Below are 20,677 nucleotides of genomic sequence, written 5' to 3' on the forward strand. Positions count from 1 at the left end.
ACATTTTCACTGTATGAATAACTTTCTCTTCCGTTTTCCTTTGGCTTTAGGACCAGCTTTTTGGGATTGAAGCCATATTGTTCACTTCCTCTTTGTGTGTGTCCGGGCTTCTCATCTTCTTGTCTACTGTTGCACGGTTAGCTCTAAAATCCACGCACACCCAGGTAAACATTCTCATTGTTGCTTTGTCTTGAACAAGCCTGTCCCTGACATTAGAGATTCATAACTCAAATGTAATTGTTTGGAGTGAGATATGTTTGAACTGCAGATGACAATAGAATAAATGAAATCTATAAATACAAACATAAAAAAGTTATACAAAATTAATGAATGGAATACAGAGGAACTCCTAGGTATGGCTGACATACCTTCATAATCTTACTAAAAGAGGCCCTGACTGAATCCAAATCCAAAATTTGCTTTATAATGTCTTCTGTTTAACCGGGGAAGCCTCATTGAGAAGAGCTTGCATTAACAATGAGTTGAACCAACAACATAATAGTCAACGCCAAAAAATCGGAATTAAACAGAAATGCAATGGTAAAATATCACAATAATATGGGGAAAATATATTTGTAGAGATAAACAAGAAAAATGAGACCTAAACAACCTAAATAATGACATTTGATGAATAATTTTATTAACCAGCTGATTGTTGTCCTCTTCTCTAACCCATCCCACCTCTGTATCTTCAACAGGTTATTGTGCAGCACATCTCGGCTCCACCGAGCAACACAGCATCAAACTAATCTCAACCTGTTGAGGTATTCTTCTCTAGTTAACACTGGTTCTCCTGCAGCACACCCACCACACGTGGATGGTCCACCACCTAGTGGCTGATACAGCTCAGCCACGTCTTGTTCTAGTTACCTCCACCAACACAAAGCTTCAATCTACTCTCAGTATGTGTCGCTGCAGTAAAGAATGCATTTCTGAACCACTTTATTCTGCTTTTGGTCCCTCTTGATTCAAAACCAGAGTGATTTTTGTTGTCGTATGGGAGAATATTTGACATGTACTAAACATAACACATGTACTTACTGTCTGGGTACAAGGTGAATTTAAGCATGAAGGCGAACAGGTCTTTAACATTGTTACTGATATCAATTAAGTCAATTGCAGCAACTAAACTTTTTAGGATAATTGGCATCCTCGCTTGCACTTCAGTGTTCCCATACATATCCACCATTTTATTGAGTAGGCCGGTAAAAGATTTCTTATCTCCTAATATCTAGTGTGTCAAATGCAATATGCCAGAAGTACCTGTGATGGCAGTTTGCAATACGCACACCACACAATCTGAGCATTGGATTTATGATCAAAGTTCAAAGGTGCCATGTTCTGACAAAGTAGTATGTCCCAATTAAATGCATACTGCATGCAAAAGTGTATACTTAGCTTCAGTATGTGCTAAAAATAAAAGTTAAAAGTGTGCTATTTGAAACATTGTTTGTCTTTTGCCACCAATTATTCACAAATGCCTGATTGGTTCTGTGAATGTGCAAATCTCAACAAAGAGGCTTCTTAGCTTCTTCCATTAGCTGCTCCAGTCAAAACAACACGTCTAATTATCTTTGAGTTGCTAGATAAGTTGTAAATCATATTTACATTGACTTTTTGAAAAACAACCTATTTTTAGGCATACCCAAAAAAAACAGTGTATCTCTGCAACCAAAAAAACTGTGATTAAAAGGTTTCAGGTCCGTCTAGAAATAAAAAAAAATATTATTTATTTGAAATGATGCAGTAAGATCCAACTCTAACCCAAATCATAGTACAATATGTGAACATTCTCTCTGCAAAGGTTGACTTTGATAAAGTGAAGCAGAACAAAGTAAGAGTGGGTTTAGTACAGAGAAAATTCAGACGAGGTCTCCAAAATTTGCATTGAGGCACATTTGTGCAGATTTGCGCACATCTGTGACATTTACATTTTCTCATGTAACAAACTATATATTTCACTTGTATATTACTTATGGTGAATACATCTAAATACAGCAGTTTGGGCCTATTTTTGCATTTTGAGTTTAAAATTAATAATAAGTCCATGAATCTACAATCTAAAAATAAATTAACATATATATCTATAGATATGTATATATCTATAGATATATACAGAGAGAAATATAGATATATCTATAGATATATCTATATATCTGTGTGTGTGTGTCTCAATATTCATATTGTGGACACTGTTAGCCTTTAACCCATATGTCATCAATGTGTGATTATTGTCTATGTTCCCTGCATTATTAATACATTTTGTGCAGTATATGGTTATTGAAGCTTTTGATGATTAATTAATGTGACTCTCTATATACACTTAGCTGCAGATATTTCAGTGTTTTGGTGACAGGACAACGTATATAGGCGATTGCAATTGAAGATTTCCAGTATATTTGGCTTGTAATATCATTAGACATCCATTGTTTTTCAAAGCGCATGACAAAATGTATATGTTTATCTACATGACTGATATTAAGAGCCTGCAGAAAAAAAATGTTACCATCTTTTGCCTGTGAATGTGTAAACAGATTTAAATGTAGCTTTAGTTTATCAGGTGCAATAAATGTAAATCGTCTTTTTTTAAATAAACATTCAAATTTTCCGATTGATCATATTATACATACATTGTATACATTTGTGTATCGGCTGCACCAACACCTTGTCTGCAAGTTACAGCAGTGTTTGAGATTACCATAAAATCTAAATGGAAGACTGCATTAGTCTATTAACAGTCTGACACCTTGTTAGATGGGAAGAACAATAATAAAGATCGTTGTCTTAAGTTTAGATTGTCAGAGGAAAATATACAAAGTGAAAGGCCCAACCTCTGGACAGCAAATATTTAGGTATTTTAGGTATTAAGTTTAATTTCTTGAATTTTTACATTACCAAACTGATGAGCATCAGTATATTTCAAAGGGTTTCCTCAGGCTCTAATAGTGTTGAATTTTTGTAATGGAGCAACACTTGTTAGATCACTATACTTCAATGCCTTCAGTATTTACCCATGAGCACATTGGCCACTTACTTCTTAAGTATTAACCCTTCTACAACAATTTAAACAGTAGTGGATGAAATCCACAAGCTGGTATGTTGCAATCCAATAGCTTTTTACAAACACCTTGGACGCCTCAACAGCCAGGCTCTCATTAAAAAGTCAACACTCCAAAGCCAAAAAAACAATGACACCAGCAACATTGTCGGTCACTTCATTTATTTCCAGTCATGCCATTAAATAGACAAACAGTAGTTCATTTTAATGGAAGTCTTCCCCTGGAGTTGGAAGAGAAATCCAGCAGAGGCTTTTCTTGTTGCCATCTTTGGTCCATGTGCATTCATTTTATATTTGTAATCTTCACAGTATTTAATAGACGTAGCTGGCTGTGTACAAAGACTGCATTGAGGCCTTGTCAGCTGAGCTGGAGGGTTTGTACTCCCCTTTGGCAGCCAGGCCATTGATCTGAAGAGAGCAACAAAATGGGTAAAGTTAGGGCAAAGTCAAATCTGAGCGTTAATTATCAGCCATGGCCACCTTACTACAAGACTGTTTGAATAAAGAAGCATTAGAATCAATCATTTACCAGTCGGTATAGAGTTGTGTAATACAACATAAGAGCAATGTAAAAGCCAGGTCTGGGCACAGTCCACAACTTGTAATATTAATGATAGCTCTTCATGCTCTGAGACTAACCTTGGCTCTGCTGCAGAAAGCTTCCTGTGCAGCTGCCTTGTTGGCAGCTTTGCCCTGCCAGGCTGCGAGAGCAGAGGCCTGGAGTGCGCGGCCGTAAGAGAAGGTCAGCTTCCAAGGGCGATGGAGGGGCACCTGGTTGATGGCACTCAGGTTGGTGGAGGCCTCCTCTTCACTCTGGCCTCCAGATAGGAAGCAGATGCCTGGAAAAAAAAGGAAACACAAAAAAGGAGCGTGCCGAGAAATCAGTCTTCTGTGCTTTTCTTGTTTGTTGAGGAAGAAGCGGGCCTCATGACACTCACCAGGCACAGAAGCAGGGACGGTGCGCCTCAGAGTGGTCACGGTGGCCATGGCAACCTCCTGAGGGGTGAACTTCTTGATGCAGGAGTGTCCAGCTGTGACCATGTTGGGCTTCAGCAGAGTGCCCTCCAGGTACACATGGTGGTCAGATAGAGCCTTGTACACAGCAGCCAGGACCTAAATAATGAAGAAGCATATTTATTACCACACATGCGTCAAAATATCATCCAATGAGAAAACATTTTACTGCTGGTGGTTTGACTGCCTTGCCGAACATTATGAACCAACCTTCTCTGTGACGTACTGGCAGCGCAGCAGGTCGTGGTCTCCGTCAGGCAGGATCTCTGGCTCCACAATAGGCACCAGACCATTCTGGTGAAGAACATAGACGGCAATTTTAAATAAATGACTTGCAGCTTCTCATTTTTAAAAGACTATATCACACACACACCTGTTGGCAGATACTGGCATATCTGGCGAGGACATTGGCATTCTCTGCAATGGCGAGAGCCGTTGGGCAGCTCTCTGAGATCTTGAGCACACATCTCCACTTGGCAAAGTCACAACCGTCTTTCTTATACTGGGCGCAGCGCTCTCCGAGGCCATCGAGACCTGTGGGAAAAACAAAAAGCCACAAAATGTTGGTATTCTGTGGCAGTTGTGCTCATTCTGCATGCATGTCTCCAGAGACATATTTAGCAATAAAAATGGCTTGCACTTCTCGGCTTTGAAATTAGAATAAAAAAAACGCATTAGTTTTCACCCTGTGTGGTGGTCTCTCCATCCGTTCCAGTTAGACCAGCTGTGCCTTTGTCCACCTAAAGCAAGACAATCAAAACATAACAATTAACACACTAGGTTTAGAACGTGGAAGATGTGTGCATGTCTTTGCACTTTAAGGCTTCTCACCTTGATGCCGACGACAATGCCCTTGTCCTTGATGACTTGGGGGAAGAGCTTGCCACTGTCTGCTTTCTGGTACAGTGTCTCATGGAAGAAGATGACCCCACCCACGCAGTTGGCGATTGAGGGGTCAGTGGAGAAGAGGAGGTCACGGAAGTAGCGCCGGTTTTCCTCTGTGTTCTCCACATTGATGTTCTGGAGACGCTTTCCCATGGTCCCTTGAAAGAATAAGAAGGTATTGAAGTGATTTCAGACACACACACGCACACACGCGCACACGCACGCACACACATGCACACACAAGCACACACACCTGTTGATTCATCTGCTGCCAGGATTCCCTTTCCAGGAGCCACAATCCTCTGAGCAATGTCAGAGAGCTCCTTCTTCTGCTGCTGAGTGAGGGATGGGAACTGATGAGTCATCCTAGAGGACAGAAAAAAGTTAATTCACAGTTAGTTAGAAAGTCTGAAGTATGAGGAAGATTTGTTTTTCCCCAATCAAACACAATGAACCCTTCAGGTTGCCTCAGACTTCCTCCTTATCTTGCATCACCTCTGTAAATATTTGGCCTGCATGGTTGAACTTTGGCCTTCAAACAGATACGCTCTGCATTTAGCGCCTAAAATCTTAATTTACTAAAAAGGTGTTACCTACATGACATTTTCCAATACTTTCTGCAGAAGACGTAATACAAATAGCACAAAATACACATGCAGCATGATATGAAAGCCAATGAATTATAGTTATTTCGGAAGTTGTACAAAGTTTAGACTATTGCAAACGTGCATAATAAAACTGCAATAGTACTTCCATCGCTGCAAACCTGGACATGCAGAGCGAACTGATCTCGCAGAAACCAGAAAGAATCCCCGAAAACAAGTGGGAATCTGCGACAAAACCCCAATGCAAACGCTTAAAACTATAAAAACAAGTCTTACTTTGCAGTTTTGTCAAACGGCCTGTAAAGCCCGGCAGCAGTGATTAGACAGGTTGAGGAGGCCGACCACCGAGCGTGAAGCTGTATTTATCGCCTGTTGGCGCGATGGAGGAGGCGCTGCGTGATGTGGCGGGGCGTGTGTTACCCCGGGAAAGCAATTGGCCCGGTCGGACAGATAGGGGCGTAGTTTGCGCGATATGGCATCAATACTCTTTTGTGGACTTTAAACTCACATCAGAATCTGACTGAGCGGATAAGTAAAACAAAAAAAAAAAGGTCGGGAACACTTCGTGTCGTCGAAAACAAGATACAGAATCCAAGGTGTCATGTATGCGCATGCAACAGACCTTGAACAGACCCGCCTTCTTCTTCTCTTGCTCGATGTGCACTTTGAGAAAAAGAGCTGTAATAGGAGAAGCCTGCTGCTGTAATGTTGCATTTCAGGTTTCTTTATTTTGTTGTAGATCACAGCAAGTGATACGTCTGTTTGTGTATTCATAATGTGGGAAGGATTCATTTACTTACATTAATATGTGACGTTAGTTTTCCAGATCTGCACTTTAATGTCCAAGATACAGAGCATAAAGGGAAAGTGTACATTTTAACAACTTTTTCTCATTTGATTAAATATCTCCCAAATTCCTTGAGATCATGAATTGTATATATTGTGATATAACCGTGTGCACTTATTTGTATATTATTTAGGTAGAGACAATCAATCACATTTTCCTTGTTTCATTGTTTGTTAGATTTCAACCTATGATTATTTTATGTCATTATAATGATCATGATTATTAATTGATTTTCGGATAAAATGTGTAGTCACAACAGTATAAAACAACGTGTTAAGCCTAGTTAATTTATTGTACACAAATATCCACTTAGTTACAACAAATAAACATGCTATTTCATGCTACCTTGTGTATACCTCATGCGTCACATTGCTGGTCAAGCACGTCATGCATAAACAGTTATCCTGATGATTGCTGAAAACTGTCCAAAAAAACATGACGTGGTGTTTGTAATGCTCTCATCGACCCATGAGTGACATTAGCAGATAGGGATATTTAAACTAATAGGCTGAGGTAGGTAATACACAACTACGTCGGCCTTCTTTTGCACAACCTAGACTCTGAACCCATTGCAATGTACTCTTTAATAGCGCTGCTCATAGTTCAGGCTCCGTCCAGAAGTCCTTGTACTTAAGGACTGACTGAGCAAAAGATAGTTGAGAAAAACATGCCAAATTTACTAGCAGATAGCACCAGAGGAATGCTGGTTGCCCAATAACTGCCCAGTATTTCACAATATCCTCAAGCATTGCAGCTCTCATAGATCTCTGACAGATTTTTAGGAGTTGCAATCCAGCACGCCATATTGCTACAATATGGACATTTTTTATTTGCCATAGTAGCTTCAATGAATGGAAATAATCCATGTGCATTACAAACGTCTGTCTTAATTCAGCTGGAGGCTTGTCACTTCCTTTGGTTATGGCACACAATGTTTTAGGATCTGAAGAATGTATATGATTAAACTGCACTACATATGATCCTCAACAACAAGAGAGGGGAAACTCTCGCCCTCAGGTCCACCGTCAGTTGCCTATTGATGATGTTTGTGAATTTGCTCCAACACTAACTTGCTCTCTGCAGAGCCGCCACACTGAGTCGCTGTTTAACGGGGACTGGTTCCCTCCACGCCGGTAGGTGGCGCCACGTCAGCGGAAGCTTGTCCCACAAAAATAGTTCACGCTTCCGTTTCCGAGAGGCTGGGAGCCGCAACATCAACAGCTACAGACAGATTTAATTAATACCACAAAACTTGTGTACTTGGGTTTGTGTAAGTATCTTATTGATAGTATAAATATTAGAAAGTAAATGCTTTATTATATCGGGTCAGAATAAAGCTCACCTGAGCATCAACGGCATTTAAAGCTAACATTACGTTAGCAAACAGCTAACGTAGCTTTGACTGATTCAATCAGCTCGTTCAGGTTTTACAATGTGATTTTTTTTTTCTATGTATTTGTTTCGACATTGAGATGAATATGATGTCATAGTAAACATGCAGGTAGTTATCTATGAGCACCTTCAGGTCATCTAGCTGACGTTACAGGTGCATAACGTAACGTTGAAATAGTCGTCCATCCAGCTGAACCATTTGAGTATCAACTCTCCTCGTTGTTTAGTTAACTGACACTTTTTGGCTGTTCCTTTTTCCGTTTAGTTTAGTCGTCAGAGGATGTCGGGACAGAAGCGTCCTGCGGACCCATGTGGCCCCTCGTCCGCCGGTGCTCCCCCGGAGAAGCGTCGGGAGAGGGACGGAGAGGACGGAGCTCCCGGTGTCAGCGCCGCTGCCGGGGGAAGCACAGCGGTGGAGACTGTCATCAAACTGGGAGGAGTGTCCAACTCAGTGAGGCCTCGTTTACGATCCACTACAGATAAAATCGGTTCACAAACTTCATCGCAGAAGTGTAAACGCTGTCCGTCTGTTAAGCCGCCTTTTTTTTGTACTCATTGTTGATTTCATTTTTTTTTTTTAGGAAGAACAAGACATCAAAGCTCTCCAGGCTAAAAACCGAAAATTGGGAGAATCTCTTGATCAAAGACAGGTACATTCATTCTCTAATTTTAGTTTATGAACGCTTTATATACACACAGTACTGTTTGGAGAGAGGCTCATCTCTTGGCTTTCTGGTTTGCAGGTGATTGAGGATGAATTGCGAGAGCGAATTGAGAGATTGGAGACCCGTCAGGCCACTGATGATGCCAGCCTGCTGATCCTCAACAGATACTGGAACCAGGTAAACAAGCTTAGCGAAGAAAGTAAAAATCACTTGTTCAACATGAACCGTCACCTCTCACATAAAGATGCAGGAGTTTAAATGTAACGCTCTTCTCTCTCCTTCAGTTTGATGAAAACGTTCAACTGACCATCAGGCGTTATGACCAAGCAAGCAGCGAACCGGAGAAATCTCTCGCAAGTGAGGGACGGAACCTCAAGCCAGACACTCCAGAACCTGATGGCGACTCCAACCAGGAGCGGGCTAAGGACAGAAGTAAAGACAGAGCTAAGAAGCGATAGCATGCAGATATTTGTTTAACACACCAGACATGCAAGCCAAAACCTTCTTTTCTGCTGTTGTCACTCAGGCCACCAGGGAGAGACAACCAACTCTTTCCTGGCAACGCTGGCGAGCAGCAGCAGCGAGGAGATGGAGGCTGAACTTCAGGAGAGAGTGGAATCCAGCCAGAAGCAGGCCCGTCATGTGGTGGAGATCTATGAATGTCTGAAGAGCACGGTGGACCAACTGAAGGCAGAGCTGAACGCTGGTGCTGGTAAGGGATGGTTTTAGTGGAGGGAGATTTGATTAAATTGCACTAATGTAGATTGGCTGAGGATTTTTTTGGGGAGAATTGATCAAGTCGCATTCTGTTTACACCCATAATATGCAATATTGTAACTTTTCTTTCCAGAGGGAACTCTATGGCAGACAGCTTCCAAACTAAATTCTCTCCTGGTCAGTGAAAACAAGCGGCTGCAACAGCTGACTGAAGACCTGAAGCAGAAGCACAGTCACATGACGAGCGAGGTAAAGTGTAACTCGAGAAAAGTGCTCGTAACAGCTGATTTGTTGAAGAGTAATATCTTTGGAAGGATTATGTGGGTGTGTGATGGGGTTGTGTCAAATCTCTGTGTTCCTTGTCTTGTCCAGTCCCGGCCTCTGGGTCGTGCTGCTAACAAAGCAGACCAGCGTGTCAGTGAGCTGCAGGTTCTGATCGAGGAGCTCCAGTGGGACATGGAGAAGATCCGCCGCAGAGAGAACAGACTCAATGCTCACCTGACCGAGATACTGGAGAGGGTGAGGATGTGTTTTTCTGCGTCTCAGAATTTGTCCGGGGCAGTGTTGTGCTTATGTTTATATTATATTGAGACATGTTATAACATACCCTCTCCTGCATCCCAGGTGAACAGCAAAGGCTATAAGGTGTGTGGGGAGGCCAGCAGCGTTTGTGGGACCATCACTATTAACAAGAGAAAGGTATGAATTGTATTTCACAAATTTGATGATTACAACAAAGGTGTGATTTTATAGATTTCTCTATTTACCTTACTTTTTTACTGTTTTCCCTTTTTTTCTTCTGTCAAGTTTGAAGAAATGAACAGTGATATGGAAGAAAACACTGAGCTGGCCGACAACCGCTTTGTTGAGCTGCAGAAGCTCCAACAGGACCTTCAGAGCGTGCACCAGGAGAACAACAACATGAAGGTGGACTTGTGTTTCTCACACTCACACCATTCTTTTGACTTTCATTTGGAAATGGCTTATTAATGGATCACACTATTGTTAAACCTATAACATAAATGCACTACTACGGAGAGTACAAAAAGAGGACTTAAAACAAAAAAGGATTCTTGTAAAAATATTGTATCTGTGTAAATGTTTACCTAGAAATCTTCCTGTTGAACCTTACAAAAGTCATTCAGTACTTTATTGTATTATATATATATTTGCCTCTTTCTCTCAGGTGGAGCTGTTGAGTCGAGCAGCCGTTATGGTAAAAGAGACTGCTGAGTATCGCTGCCTTCAGTCGCAGTTTTCTGTGCTCTACAACGAGTCTCTGATTCTCAAGGGTCAACTCGATGAGACGCGCGCTCGTCTCAACACTACCAGGACAGCAAGGCTTCGACAGCTGGAGCACATGGAGGTGTGTGTGTACGTGTGTACTTGTGTACTTGTGTTTGTTTCTATGTGACCTCATTTTCTTACACTCATCCACTTTGTGTGCAGAATGATGAGGTGGCTTTGCAGAGGAAGGTTCGTACAGAAGTCTTTCAGCTGGAGGACACGTTGGCTCAGGTCAGGAAGGAATACGAGATGTTGCGCATCGAATTTGAACAGACACTTGCTGCCAACGAGCAAGCAGGTAACTAACATAATTGGGATTACATGCTGAATTAGGTGCATGACTTGTGCTGAAAATGCCTTTGTAACTTAGATTCATATCAGCACCTCACTGACAAACTAACAAGGTTCACTTTCCTCGCTGCCTGCCTTTTTCGCTCAGGTCCTATCAACAGGGAGATGCGTCACCTGATCAGCACGCTACAAACCCACAATCAGCAAATGAAGGGAGAAGTGGTGAAATACAAGATCAGATTGAGAGAGTCACAAACTGAACTGAACCAGGTAAGTCACAAATAGAACCTTGTGCAGTCACTTCCTAACAGTTTAGGAAATTGAAGAGTCATTGGTCATTTGCACAGCAAAGAATAATATTGGTATAGTATCCTAAAATAGGACAACACATCACACACAAACACATACATCTGTTGCCTCTTTAGGTCCGTGCTTCAAAGGGCAATGCCATCCTTCAGTCCCAGTCAAGCACAGAGATGGATGTGAAGGATGAGACAACCTCTCCTTTAATCCCAGCCATTTCTGGGGAACCTGTGGTCAAGACAGAGCCTGACACCGGTTCCTCCACACCCAGCAGTACAGGTAACACCGAGATGACAGATGACTCCTAGATTTATCTTTAGTCGGATTCCCCACGGTTCTTATGATACTTATTAAGACATTAGGACTGTTCTGATTGACAATTGCTGCTTTACTGTGTTTTCTTTAGGGGCCTCTGTGAAAACAGAGCCTGGCGTTGAATCGGAAGCAACAGTAAAAGATGAGGAGAAAGAAGAGAAGAAAGAGAAGGAGGAAAAGAAAGAAAAGGATGTTATTAAGAAAGAGGAGAAAGACAGGGAGAAGGAAAAGGAGAGAGAGAGGCCGACTCGTGGTGGTAGCAGCAGTGCGATAAAGGAGGAGAAGGAGAAACCAGGGAGCAGCAGCCAGCCTGAGGAGTCAGCCGGGGAGCGTCTGTCTGTGGTCCAGGGGTCAAAGAGGAAGGAGATGGAGCAGCTTAAGATTGTCCGAGCTGAACTCAAGTAGGTTGCCTGTGTGGACGTTTGTTTTTATTTTAGATTATGTTGTTTTTTGTAAACTACCAACTTAGAATAGGGAAAACTATGTGCCCTGTTGTTTAATGATTCTGTCATCTGTTTATCAGCATAGATTTCAATCGTTTTTTAGCTCTGAATAATCTGCATAGATGGCCACATTAATATAAATAATAACAAACTAGAATTGCACATTCCCAAAAGAATTGCCACAAATACTGTAAAAAAATATTACGGATGACATCTCTCTTTGACCCACACCTATATAGTGGTAAGGTGATTTTTTTGGGGGCGTGGTTTTTGCCTTTTGACCAGAATTTTATGTGGATTTGAGGAACCTTAATTTTAACAATATATGTGTCTGCCTTTTGGAAAATCTACTATTATCTACGCAACACAGCAGTAGTTTATAGGGAATAGTACTCGTCTCAATATGTGGCAGATAAACAATACATGTTAGCACTAAGAAATGGGTGAAAAAATCAACTATTTTGTCCCTTATTTTCATTTTCTTTTTTAAAATGTGCAGTACCATTATGGATTTCTGACCCCAGATGAGGGTGCTAGGTTTTTTTAAAGACTCTCCACATATGACTGTGCAGGAAAGCGCAGGAGTCCCAGAGGGAGATGAAGTTGCTGCTGGACATGTACCGCTCAGCACCAAAGGAGCAGAGGGACAAAGTCCAGCTCATGGCTGCAGAGAAGAAGTCCAAGTCAGAGGTGATGTGTATGAAGTTTGTGTTCATATGTCGAAGTCTTAGTATTCGATCCAGGTCCATCCATTGCAACTTTTAGCATGATTTATGCTGTATTTGTTTTGTTCTATTGTTGTATGGTGGCAATCCCATAAAAAGAATGCTAATTCCAGGGAGAGGAGTTGCGGCAGAGACTGAGAGAGCTGGAAGAGAGGGAGAGGAGGGAGGGTAAGAAAATGGCTGACGAAGAGGCTCTGAGAAAGATCCGCTCTGTGGAGGAGCAGATTGACATCCTCAACAAGAAGCTCTCCATAGCAAAACAGGTGCGTGAGCTGGTCATTGTATAATTCTGCAAAAACAAAACCACCTTTCAAATCTCTAACGCTTGTATTGCTTTGCAGGAGGAGGACGCGCTGCTGAGCGAGATGGACGTGACGGGCCAGGCTTTTGAGGACATGCAGGAACAAAACATCCGTCTGATGCAACAGCTTAGAGAAAAAGACGATGCAAACTTTAAGTTAATGAGCGAGCGAATCAAGTCCAACCAGATCCACAAGCTGCTAAAAGAGGAGAAGGAGGAGCTGGCCGACCAACTACTTACTTTAAAAACTCAGGTGAGCCTCCAGGCAACACCGTAAGGGGCAATTTGCAAGTTTGTACAAGTTTTCAAGGGTATTGCGATACAGTTAAATTGCAGTGAGCCCCACCTGCAGTTACTTTCTTTTAAGGATCTTTATATTCAGCTTAAAACAGAAACCATTTTTTTCATCAATAAATTATCGACACGGTTCAAATTTTGCTCTCCACTATTGCTTTTTGCTGGTCGTCTTTTCCTCAAAAATCCACAATTGTCTTCTATCCCTGATGTTTTAATCTTCAATAACCATCATGATTTTGGGGGATTTTGTCAGGTCGATGCCCAGCTGCAGGTGGTGAGGAAGCTTGAGGAAAAGGAACGCCTTCTTCAGGGCACTATCAGCACTGCTGAGAGAGAGCTGGCACTTCGAACACAAGCTTTGGACATGAATAAACGCAAGGTAACACCGCTCAGTAATAACGAGCCCCACCTGCAGAGCTAAATGATGACAAAACGGTTGAGCTGCTAGGAATGTTATGACATTTAGTTATGCATAGTTGTTCCTAAACACACATTCAGATACGATGCATACAGGGTTGTACAGGATGAGAAGAAATTACATTGCCATGAAGACAAAATAACATCTGTCTGTCGTCCTCCAGGCTCTGGAGTCTGCTTTGCTGTCTGAGGAGGTGCGAACTCAGCTGGAGCAGGTTCAGCAGAGGCTCAATCTGGTCAGAGAGGAAGTCATAGAGAACAGCATCTCCAGGGAGAAAGAGTCTTTTAACGCTCGACGAGCACAGGTATCAATATCCACAAACATACACTTTTTTTCTCCCACAGTCCTGACCCATCAGATTGACAAATTGTAGTTAACCCCTTTTTGACCATCATAAGATTTATGGGATGACTCTTTCTAATGACAACCTCTTTGTTTACGCCTTGCTGCATGTATGCTAAATAGTTATTGGCAGTTTTACTGTCCACTTCTGAAATGGTAAAATAGTTGCACATCAAAAACATTTCACTGTGAGGTCTACATCATGTTGTGCATTCACGTGACGGTAGGAAGCTCCAACGTCTGAGTCTGCTTTATTCACTGCTAAGGATTATTGCTTTCATAACCTTGACTGTCAAAACTGACTCCTTTTACTTGCCGCTGTTAACTCTGACTGTGTTTCAGGAGGACATCTCCAAACTAAGGGGTAAGATCGAGAAGGCCAAGAAACCAGCTGAGAAAATCAGCAATGGAGATGATATCCTAAATGAAGAAATCAATGACTACAAGGTAGGTTTCTGTGATGCAACATTTGTACTTTAAAAAAATTCTGCTTTCACTTCTGCTTTAAAGTGTGGAATCAATTACTGAAGCATCATGGACGCTGGTTGAGGGTTAAGGGCACATCCACATGTTTTAAATGGCTCAGTCAAACACTAGAAAGCATATTCCTTCAGTAGATTTTATTTGGCAAATGACAACAATTCCCTTCAAAGTCAGTTGTCACTAAATTAACTAATCCAAGATGCACCAATATGCACCAATTGTTTTGTCCTCTACCAAGTTTTCTTTTGTGTGTGACTGTTGCATGCATAAGATCACCTACATTTTACCCCACCATACATTTTGTAAAATACAGATTAGAAGTTTATACCACTTTCATGTCTGTATGTTAAATATGAAGCTATAACTAGCAGCTGGTTAGCTTAGCTTAGCACAATGACTGGAAACCAGGCAAACAGCGAGCGATCTGTTTCTCTTGTAAGTCGGCAGCTTAACTGAATGAACCAGAGCAAACTTTATCACTGTGTATTCCAGCAAACGAGACCAACTGCCAGTGTGATCACACTTTTTTGACAGGAACACAGAAGGACACTTAAAATTCTGTGCAAAGACTCAACATCACACATCATAAATAGCTGACTTTTGCAGATAATAGTGTTTGTAGTCAATGTCCATTTAGTTTTCTGTAGCTCAAATGGATCGTGCTCAGATTTTTCCAGATTTCGTCATAAACATGCAAGTGGTTTGATGTCATGAATGCTCCAAATGCGCCAATGTTCACTGCCATACCACAAGATTTGTGGGTCAACTGTTCTTTGTAATCTTCATGGTCATGAGAATCCTTCATGGCCACATCAGAGCTATAATCAGCCTTTGTATCATGTGATGTGTCCCTGAAATCAGTTCTGCTGCTGAAGGGCAGTTGAGCTGGAAGATATTTGTGTCCACTCATTCAAAACCAGTCAGCTTGAACAAGAATGGCTTTTCAGTTTATTGTTCAAACCTTTCCCTCCCCCCCATCTCTCTCTCTCTCTATCCCCCTCCCCCAGGCACGCTTAACATGTCCCTGCTGCAACTCTCGGGTGAAGGATGCAGTACTCACAAAGTGCTTCCACGTCTTCTGCTTCGAGTGCGTTAAGACACGTTACGACACACGTCAGAGGAAGTGCCCCAAGTGCAACGCTGCTTTCGGAGCAAATGACTTCCACCGCATATACATCGGCTGAAGCTGAATTTTGTCGTGGATTCTTGCAAGAAAATGTTCACTGTGATAAGCAGGCGTACAAAAGTTGCCGGGAGTGAGACTCACCTCGGCGCTCTCATATCCACTCTGAGCACGTGCCTCCTTTGCTCCTGTGTGTACAGGATAGCTTCAGTGTGATATCTCCTGATGATTCCAGCTTCGTCGGGCTGCAGTGGTGCTCTGAACTAAAAGCTTTCATATTCTTTTTTTTTTGTTAACATTGACTGAATTCAACTTCTCCCATCCAGTGTCCGCTACTTCACAGTATGTTTTCAGATATTGGTGCAGGAAGAAGGTAGAGAAGGATTCTGTGAGTTTGTCTCACATACTTAGTGCTGCGTGTGTGTTGAGAACAAACCAGAAGAAAAAGTCCAGTGAAAATGGAGCGCAGTGGATATTTGTATGATGTTGGTGTGTGTGTGTACATACTGTGTAGTGATTGTTTCATTTTTTTATATCTGAAAACTTCTTGCTCAAATGTTCTGAAATCTCTCAAATCTAACTTGATTGCAGTTCTGTTAGTTATTAAAGTGACATCTAAACTGTCCAGCTCCTGTTTCCATCATTGTTTTTCGGTCTCTTAATTCCAATGAAACTCTGTGCGTAATCCTAACGATTGACCCGGAGTTCGAAACCACAATTCCCAGTGTGCAAATCTCTCGTCATCCGTTTGCAGAAAGCCTTCCACCCTCCTCCTGTTGAGGGAGGACGTGTTTCAGACGTGTTTGCACAGCCTACTGGAAACTCTTCAGAAACGCTGGAAGGAAAAGGAGCGCCATTCGGGGACACGGGTTTTTGTAAAGGCTGCAACAGAAACCATCGAGCCAGTCGATGCGAGCTCGGAGACAAAGGAGCAGTAAACTTGACTGTAGTGGAGCTCAGAGCTGAAATAAGAAGCTTTCGGAGACTCGTGGTCACCAACGTCACCGCGTTTCTACTGTTTTCTTTTTCAAAGCGGAAACAGAAAACTTCTGGAGACGTTTCCATTTTTTTTCTAAATTACTTTCTGCTGCATCTCGACTGACTTGAATATCTGGGGCGCTGCTGGATCTTCAGCCTTTCGCAGTGTCTTCCCAAATATAGCCACTGTTAATGCCGGAGTCTCCTTGACGGAGCTGAGCGGTCCTAAATTGGACATTTCCAACGCTGCCAAAGTTTATAATTAAATTCTCCGGTTATTTTTGAGTCATTACGCTGTTTTTTAACCAACACCTTTTGCTAATTGCACACTTGAATCCGTTGGTGAGTTAATTTAAAAGCTGGCGCTGTTAACACGTTTCTGCTTGTTGTGAGCTGTGTTGAACGTGTTGGTGTAAAAAAAAAAAAAAAAAGGAAACGTTCAATAGCCGATGACTGCTCTCAACAGAAGCCATTTTTAAGTCTTTGATTTACAGTCATTAAACACGAGCAGCTTAACCTGCTCTGGGCTGCAGCTTGAACCTGTGCACATACATTAGTAGCGTATTTTATTCTTCTCCTATTGTTCTCATACCCCCAACAATGACTTTTTGTGCGTCTGGCTTTGGGCGCGGTGGATGTGCCACGGCTCGGGTTTTCCTCACCACCTATGTGGTGGTGCTGGCGATGGCTTTGAGCTCTGCTGGAGCTCAGCAGGCCAAGTCGACCGGGGAGAGCCCACCGACCGTCACTCTCAGTACTCTGATCACCGGGACCTGTGTGGAGATCCAGCGGTACGCGGAGTCCGTGGTGGGAAGCGGCGTGATCCGGTCAGCTGCTGAGGTAACGTTACAGAGAAGAGGTGCACCACTGGCTGATAGCAACAGTGTGTCACTCCGCCAGGAAGTGGCTTTAACCTCTCCTCTTTTTCTAAGTTATTTAACATCCTAGTTTACTGGATGTCTGGTCTAACTTTACTGTTTGCTCTGTCACTGTTCTTGATCTGTAACTGTACCTGATCACTAATTTTCCACTCCAACCCTGTCATCTCTCTCTCTCTCCATCCATTTCCTCACCCTCGCACACATTCCTCTCGCCATGCCCCTCAACTTGTTAATCTCGCCCCTGATCCCCTCATCTTCTCTGCCCTCATTTCACGCCTTCTTATATCCATGCACCCCCTCACCCATGCAAACCCTTTTTCTGCCTCCCTGCTTCCACCCGGCTGTGGCTCCCTTTCCCCCAGCGTGCAGTGTTGTTTCTTGAGTCATTGCTTGGTCAGGAGAACGTCTATGCAGTGGCCATGGTAAGAAACCTTCCTGGGTGTCTTTATCTAACCTGCCCTGACATTGTCCTTTTTAAACAGAGTCCTCTCATGTTATATTCAAGTTAGTGCAGAGAGTATGAGCATGACTGGAGTGGCGCTGTGACTTTATCTCTATACACATTACAGTGGTAATTGCATGAAAGGCCACAATACACTGTGAGCTTTTCCCCCCCTATGTTTCATTACAGTGGTAATTGCATGAAAGGACACAATATACTGTGAGCTTATATTGGTAAGTGCTGGCATGCTGATAAGTAGGCTGAAATGCTTAAATATGGCTCAGGTGGTCACTCTGACCTCAACATATATGATGTGTACATGATCCTTGGATGATAAATCACATTTTAATGAGCCCTGAATTGAAATATAGCATCATTCCATGTGAATTTGGTTTTACATAATTAAGTTTCCATTGAGAAAACACACTTTAAAAGGGGAGGAAACATTATGTAATAGTGATATAATTTAATCCTCAGGGTAAAAGTGAGACTTGGGTTCTGCGCACCGGTCTGAGATATCCCAATCATGTAACAACGCAACATTTCTTCATCCTTGAGGACATTGCTTTGTTAAATTTACTGGGAGCTGCCAGAACATAGTACAGATTGTTTTGTCTAATTTTTGCCTTCAATTTGTTTTTTGATCCACCTGTAAAAATATGATATTAGGCCAGATAAAATAAAACAATAGTGTTGTTTTAGAACTTTGTAATAATAGCTGAAAAATAATATACTCGCCATTTCATGGCCATTTATAGGTGGCTTCACACTTTTTTCACACTTGTCTGTGGCTATACCAGTCTGCCTTCAGCACTAACGTTGGGCTTTGATCAGACCTCTTTAAAACATTAAGTATGTAATCGCTGAGGAAGTTGAGCCTTACATTACCAAACAGAGCAGTATTCAGTTTAAATGTACTTGTTGAAATGGAGTGACAGATGCTTTACTCATGCTCTGACATGTTTTACAGTTCTCACGCATGTGCCAGTGTGTAGTGCAACAGGTGCAGATAAGATACTTGTCTGACTTACTGGTCTACCCTTGACCTTGCCTGATGAGGCTCCACTGTGTATGTTTGTGTGTTGTGTGAGTTTTGGGGGGCTGTGATCAGCAAAGACTGTACAAGAATAGAGAGAGGGTCACTGTCACTCCAGCTGTCAGTAGCATACACAGCTGTTCGTCAACAGTAAGGCACTTCTATCTTAAGGTGCAGCTACAGTACAATCTAAATGAGCTCTCTATTAATGTAATCTTCATTTTTGTACAAACGGCTGAAGTGAATATCACTCCTGTAGGTATAAATACTAATGAATTATTCTCTATCCGTCCGTTACTGAAGCCATAAGAAGAAACATAGATAGGCTGTGTTTCTGCCAAGCTATCTGTATTTCTTATCTGCATGATTGATATTATGATGAAAATGCTGCCTTTCTTAATTTGTTATCTTGTATGATAAAGTCTCCACTCTCCCTCCACACCTCCACAGTTTTTTGAGATGGTGATCCGATTCCTTGCTGAAGGAGCTGCCAGCGGCCTGAACGTCATCGCTGTTTACGTCACAGAGATCCTCAGGGTCACAGGATTTGATGGTGGGTGTCACGAATTTTATGTGTGCCACTGAGCTACGGAGTGTCTGCTTAGGCTTTTCTCCTTCTGTATGTGAAGCTTTCTGCAATCAGTGACAATGAAAGTTTGAAGTGAAAATATGCAGACTTGGCACTCCCTTTGGCAGTTTGACAGCCACTCCCTTATAGTGTGAATGTTTACTCCTGTTACTTTCAGAGTCACAGACAGGTTTCTTTAAGCCTTATTCCTACAATGAGACGATTCCTAAACTGGACTTCCTCCCTCCACAGTTGCACTGACGTCGCCCCTCTTCACTCCAGAGTGCGTAGCCGCCATTGCCCAGTGGGGTCTGGTGGCCCTGATCGGCTACTGGGTGCTGACCATTGTTCTCCGTCTGCTGATTGGCGTGGTGAGGCGGGTGTTCTGGGTGGTGAAGACCGTCTTGGCTCTCTGGCTTTTTGGACTGATCGTGACTGACAAGCATGCCACTGCCGACATCACGGCGGTTCGACTGGGCGGCCTGGTGCTGGCGTGCGTCCTGTTGACTCTGCTCACTTCTTGCTCTGAAAAGACTTGTGGAGTGGAACACCGGCTGAGCACCCTGGAGGGCCGGGTGAAGGCAGTCGAGAAAAGTAGGAAAAGTGAATAGTGGCCGGATAAGGTGGAGGGAAAAGAGTTACAGATGGACAAAGGTGATGTAATGTTGGTTATGAAAACAGTTACATTTTTGGTTTCTATGTGTGTGTCAAACTATATGGAAAATAAAGTAACCTCTGGGATTTTTAAATCAGAAATGTTCTTTGTTTTACCGAAAGAAAATGGATAAATAATGAAAACTCTTGAAACAATTTAGTAGAGTACAAAACTAATCAAAGACACCATAGTACTAAAACGCTGCAATAACAAGACCAGTGTGCACAGAGGATTGAAGAATAGTCAGACTAAAAACTGAGTATGTTCTGTGTTGTCTTTTTCTACATATCAAAATGTTACATAGTTCTTTCATTTCAATTAGTGTACCATGTTGGTCACTATCTTAATTTAGTGTGTCAGCATCACATTAATTAATTTAAGCTGTTAGTTTTGCAGGTCATAAAGCAAAGCACTGAATAAATACTTAGTTCTTTGGGCAGGGAATTAGGATTGATTCTCGGCACCATTTGAATCTACAAAAGGGGATCAGAATTTATTAGTTGAGATGATTCTGTAGATTAGCTTTGTCTGGGAAACTGCAACAATCCAGTATCAAGCTGTTCTCTTGTGCTGTCTCAGTTTGACCTCATCAAAATCAAGCAGCAC

At 42.2% G+C, this 20,677-nt stretch overlaps 4 protein-coding genes across 5 annotated transcripts in view; 3 read left to right on the forward strand and 1 right to left on the reverse strand.

The window, feature by feature from the left end:
* The window catches only part of LOC137796340 (membrane-spanning 4-domains subfamily A member 15-like), a 2,086-nt gene extending 1,141 nt beyond the window's left edge, over window positions 1-945 (forward strand). Inside the window, exons 5-6 of the mRNA XM_068594232.1 lie at window positions 51-164; window positions 699-945. Of these exons, the coding sequence (XP_068450333.1) occupies window positions 51-164; window positions 699-749 (165 nt within the window). The 3' untranslated portion in view covers window positions 750-945. The remainder of the gene's footprint in view (window positions 1-50; window positions 165-698) is intronic.
* Window positions 946-3,203: 2,258 nt separating this feature from the next.
* On the reverse strand, window positions 3,204-5,951 carry aldob (aldolase b, fructose-bisphosphate). The gene is made up of 9 exons (XM_068581396.1): window positions 5,839-5,951; window positions 5,211-5,323; window positions 4,904-5,115; window positions 4,758-4,812; window positions 4,446-4,606; window positions 4,283-4,366; window positions 3,997-4,171; window positions 3,698-3,897; window positions 3,204-3,466 (listed from the first exon to the last, which is right to left on the reverse strand). The coding sequence occupies exons 2-9, from the start codon at window positions 5,320-5,322 to the stop codon at window positions 3,371-3,373; spliced, it is 1,095 nt and encodes a 364-aa protein (XP_068437497.1). The 5' UTR covers window position 5,323; window positions 5,839-5,951; the 3' UTR covers window positions 3,204-3,370.
* Window positions 5,952-7,552: 1,601 nt separating this feature from the next.
* On the forward strand, window positions 7,553-16,136 carry rnf20 (ring finger protein 20, E3 ubiquitin protein ligase). The gene is made up of 22 exons (XM_068593633.1): window positions 7,553-7,679; window positions 8,067-8,252; window positions 8,383-8,451; window positions 8,545-8,643; window positions 8,751-8,898; window positions 8,993-9,178; window positions 9,317-9,432; window positions 9,556-9,702; window positions 9,808-9,882; window positions 9,991-10,110; window positions 10,370-10,549; window positions 10,633-10,768; window positions 10,910-11,031; window positions 11,187-11,343; window positions 11,471-11,780; window positions 12,395-12,512; window positions 12,661-12,810; window positions 12,889-13,101; window positions 13,399-13,524; window positions 13,727-13,867; window positions 14,248-14,352; window positions 15,396-16,136. The coding sequence occupies exons 2-22, from the start codon at window positions 8,082-8,084 to the stop codon at window positions 15,570-15,572; spliced, it is 3,066 nt and encodes a 1,021-aa protein (XP_068449734.1). The 5' UTR covers window positions 7,553-7,679; window positions 8,067-8,081; the 3' UTR covers window positions 15,573-16,136.
* A 147-nt stretch (window positions 16,137-16,283) lies between these two features.
* Window positions 16,284-20,229, forward strand: si:dkey-74k8.3 (BRI3-binding protein). Of its 2 annotated transcripts, XM_068581112.1 has the most exons (4): window positions 16,284-17,329; window positions 17,733-17,792; window positions 19,299-19,401; window positions 19,669-20,229. In XM_068581112.1, exons 1-4 carry the CDS (start codon window positions 17,090-17,092, stop codon window positions 20,025-20,027), a joined length of 762 nt encoding a protein of 253 aa, XP_068437213.1. In that variant the 5' UTR covers window positions 16,284-17,089; the 3' UTR covers window positions 20,028-20,229. The 2 variants fall into 2 exon arrangements, with proteins under 2 accessions (XP_068437213.1, XP_068437222.1); XM_068581121.1 differs by lacking the exon at window positions 17,733-17,792.
* The last annotated feature ends 448 nt before the right edge of the window (window positions 20,230-20,677 follow it).

The sequence above is a fragment of the Clinocottus analis genome, unplaced genomic scaffold, assembly GCF_023055335.1.
Source record: "Clinocottus analis isolate CAN_PGR_092001 unplaced genomic scaffold, fCliAna1.0.p SCAF_10, whole genome shotgun sequence".
Taxonomy (NCBI): Eukaryota; Metazoa; Chordata; class Actinopteri; order Perciformes; family Cottidae; genus Clinocottus; species Clinocottus analis.

Excerpts from the sequence above, each read along its gene's own strand:
- rnf20 (XM_068593633.1), top strand. The coding sequence starts at position 8,082 with ATGTCGGGACAGAAGCGTCCTGCGGACCCATGTGGCCCCTCGTCCGCC. Across the intron at positions 8,253-8,382 it reads TGGGAGGAGTGTCCAACTCA|GAAGAACAAGACATCAAAGC; the intron begins GTGAGGCCTCGT and ends TTTTTTTTTTAG. Across the intron at positions 9,433-9,555 it reads ACAGTCACATGACGAGCGAG|TCCCGGCCTCTGGGTCGTGC; the intron begins GTAAAGTGTAAC and ends TGTCTTGTCCAG.
- aldob (XM_068581396.1), bottom strand. The coding sequence starts at position 5,322 with ATGACTCATCAGTTCCCATCCCTCACTCAGCAGCAGAAGAAGGAGCTC. Across the intron at positions 5,116-5,210 it reads GGCAGCAGATGAATCAACAG|GGACCATGGGAAAGCGTCTC; the intron begins GTGTGTGTGCTT and ends TATTCTTTCAAG. Across the intron at positions 3,467-3,697 it reads CTTTCTGCAGCAGAGCCAAG|ATCAATGGCCTGGCTGCCAA; the intron begins GTTAGTCTCAGA and ends TGCTCTCTTCAG.
- si:dkey-74k8.3 (XM_068581112.1), top strand. The coding sequence starts at position 17,090 with ATGACTTTTTGTGCGTCTGGCTTTGGGCGCGGTGGATGTGCCACGGCT. Across the intron at positions 17,793-19,298 it reads ACGTCTATGCAGTGGCCATG|TTTTTTGAGATGGTGATCCG; the intron begins GTAAGAAACCTT and ends ACACCTCCACAG. Across the intron at positions 19,402-19,668 it reads CAGGGTCACAGGATTTGATG|TTGCACTGACGTCGCCCCTC; the intron begins GTGGGTGTCACG and ends CTCCCTCCACAG.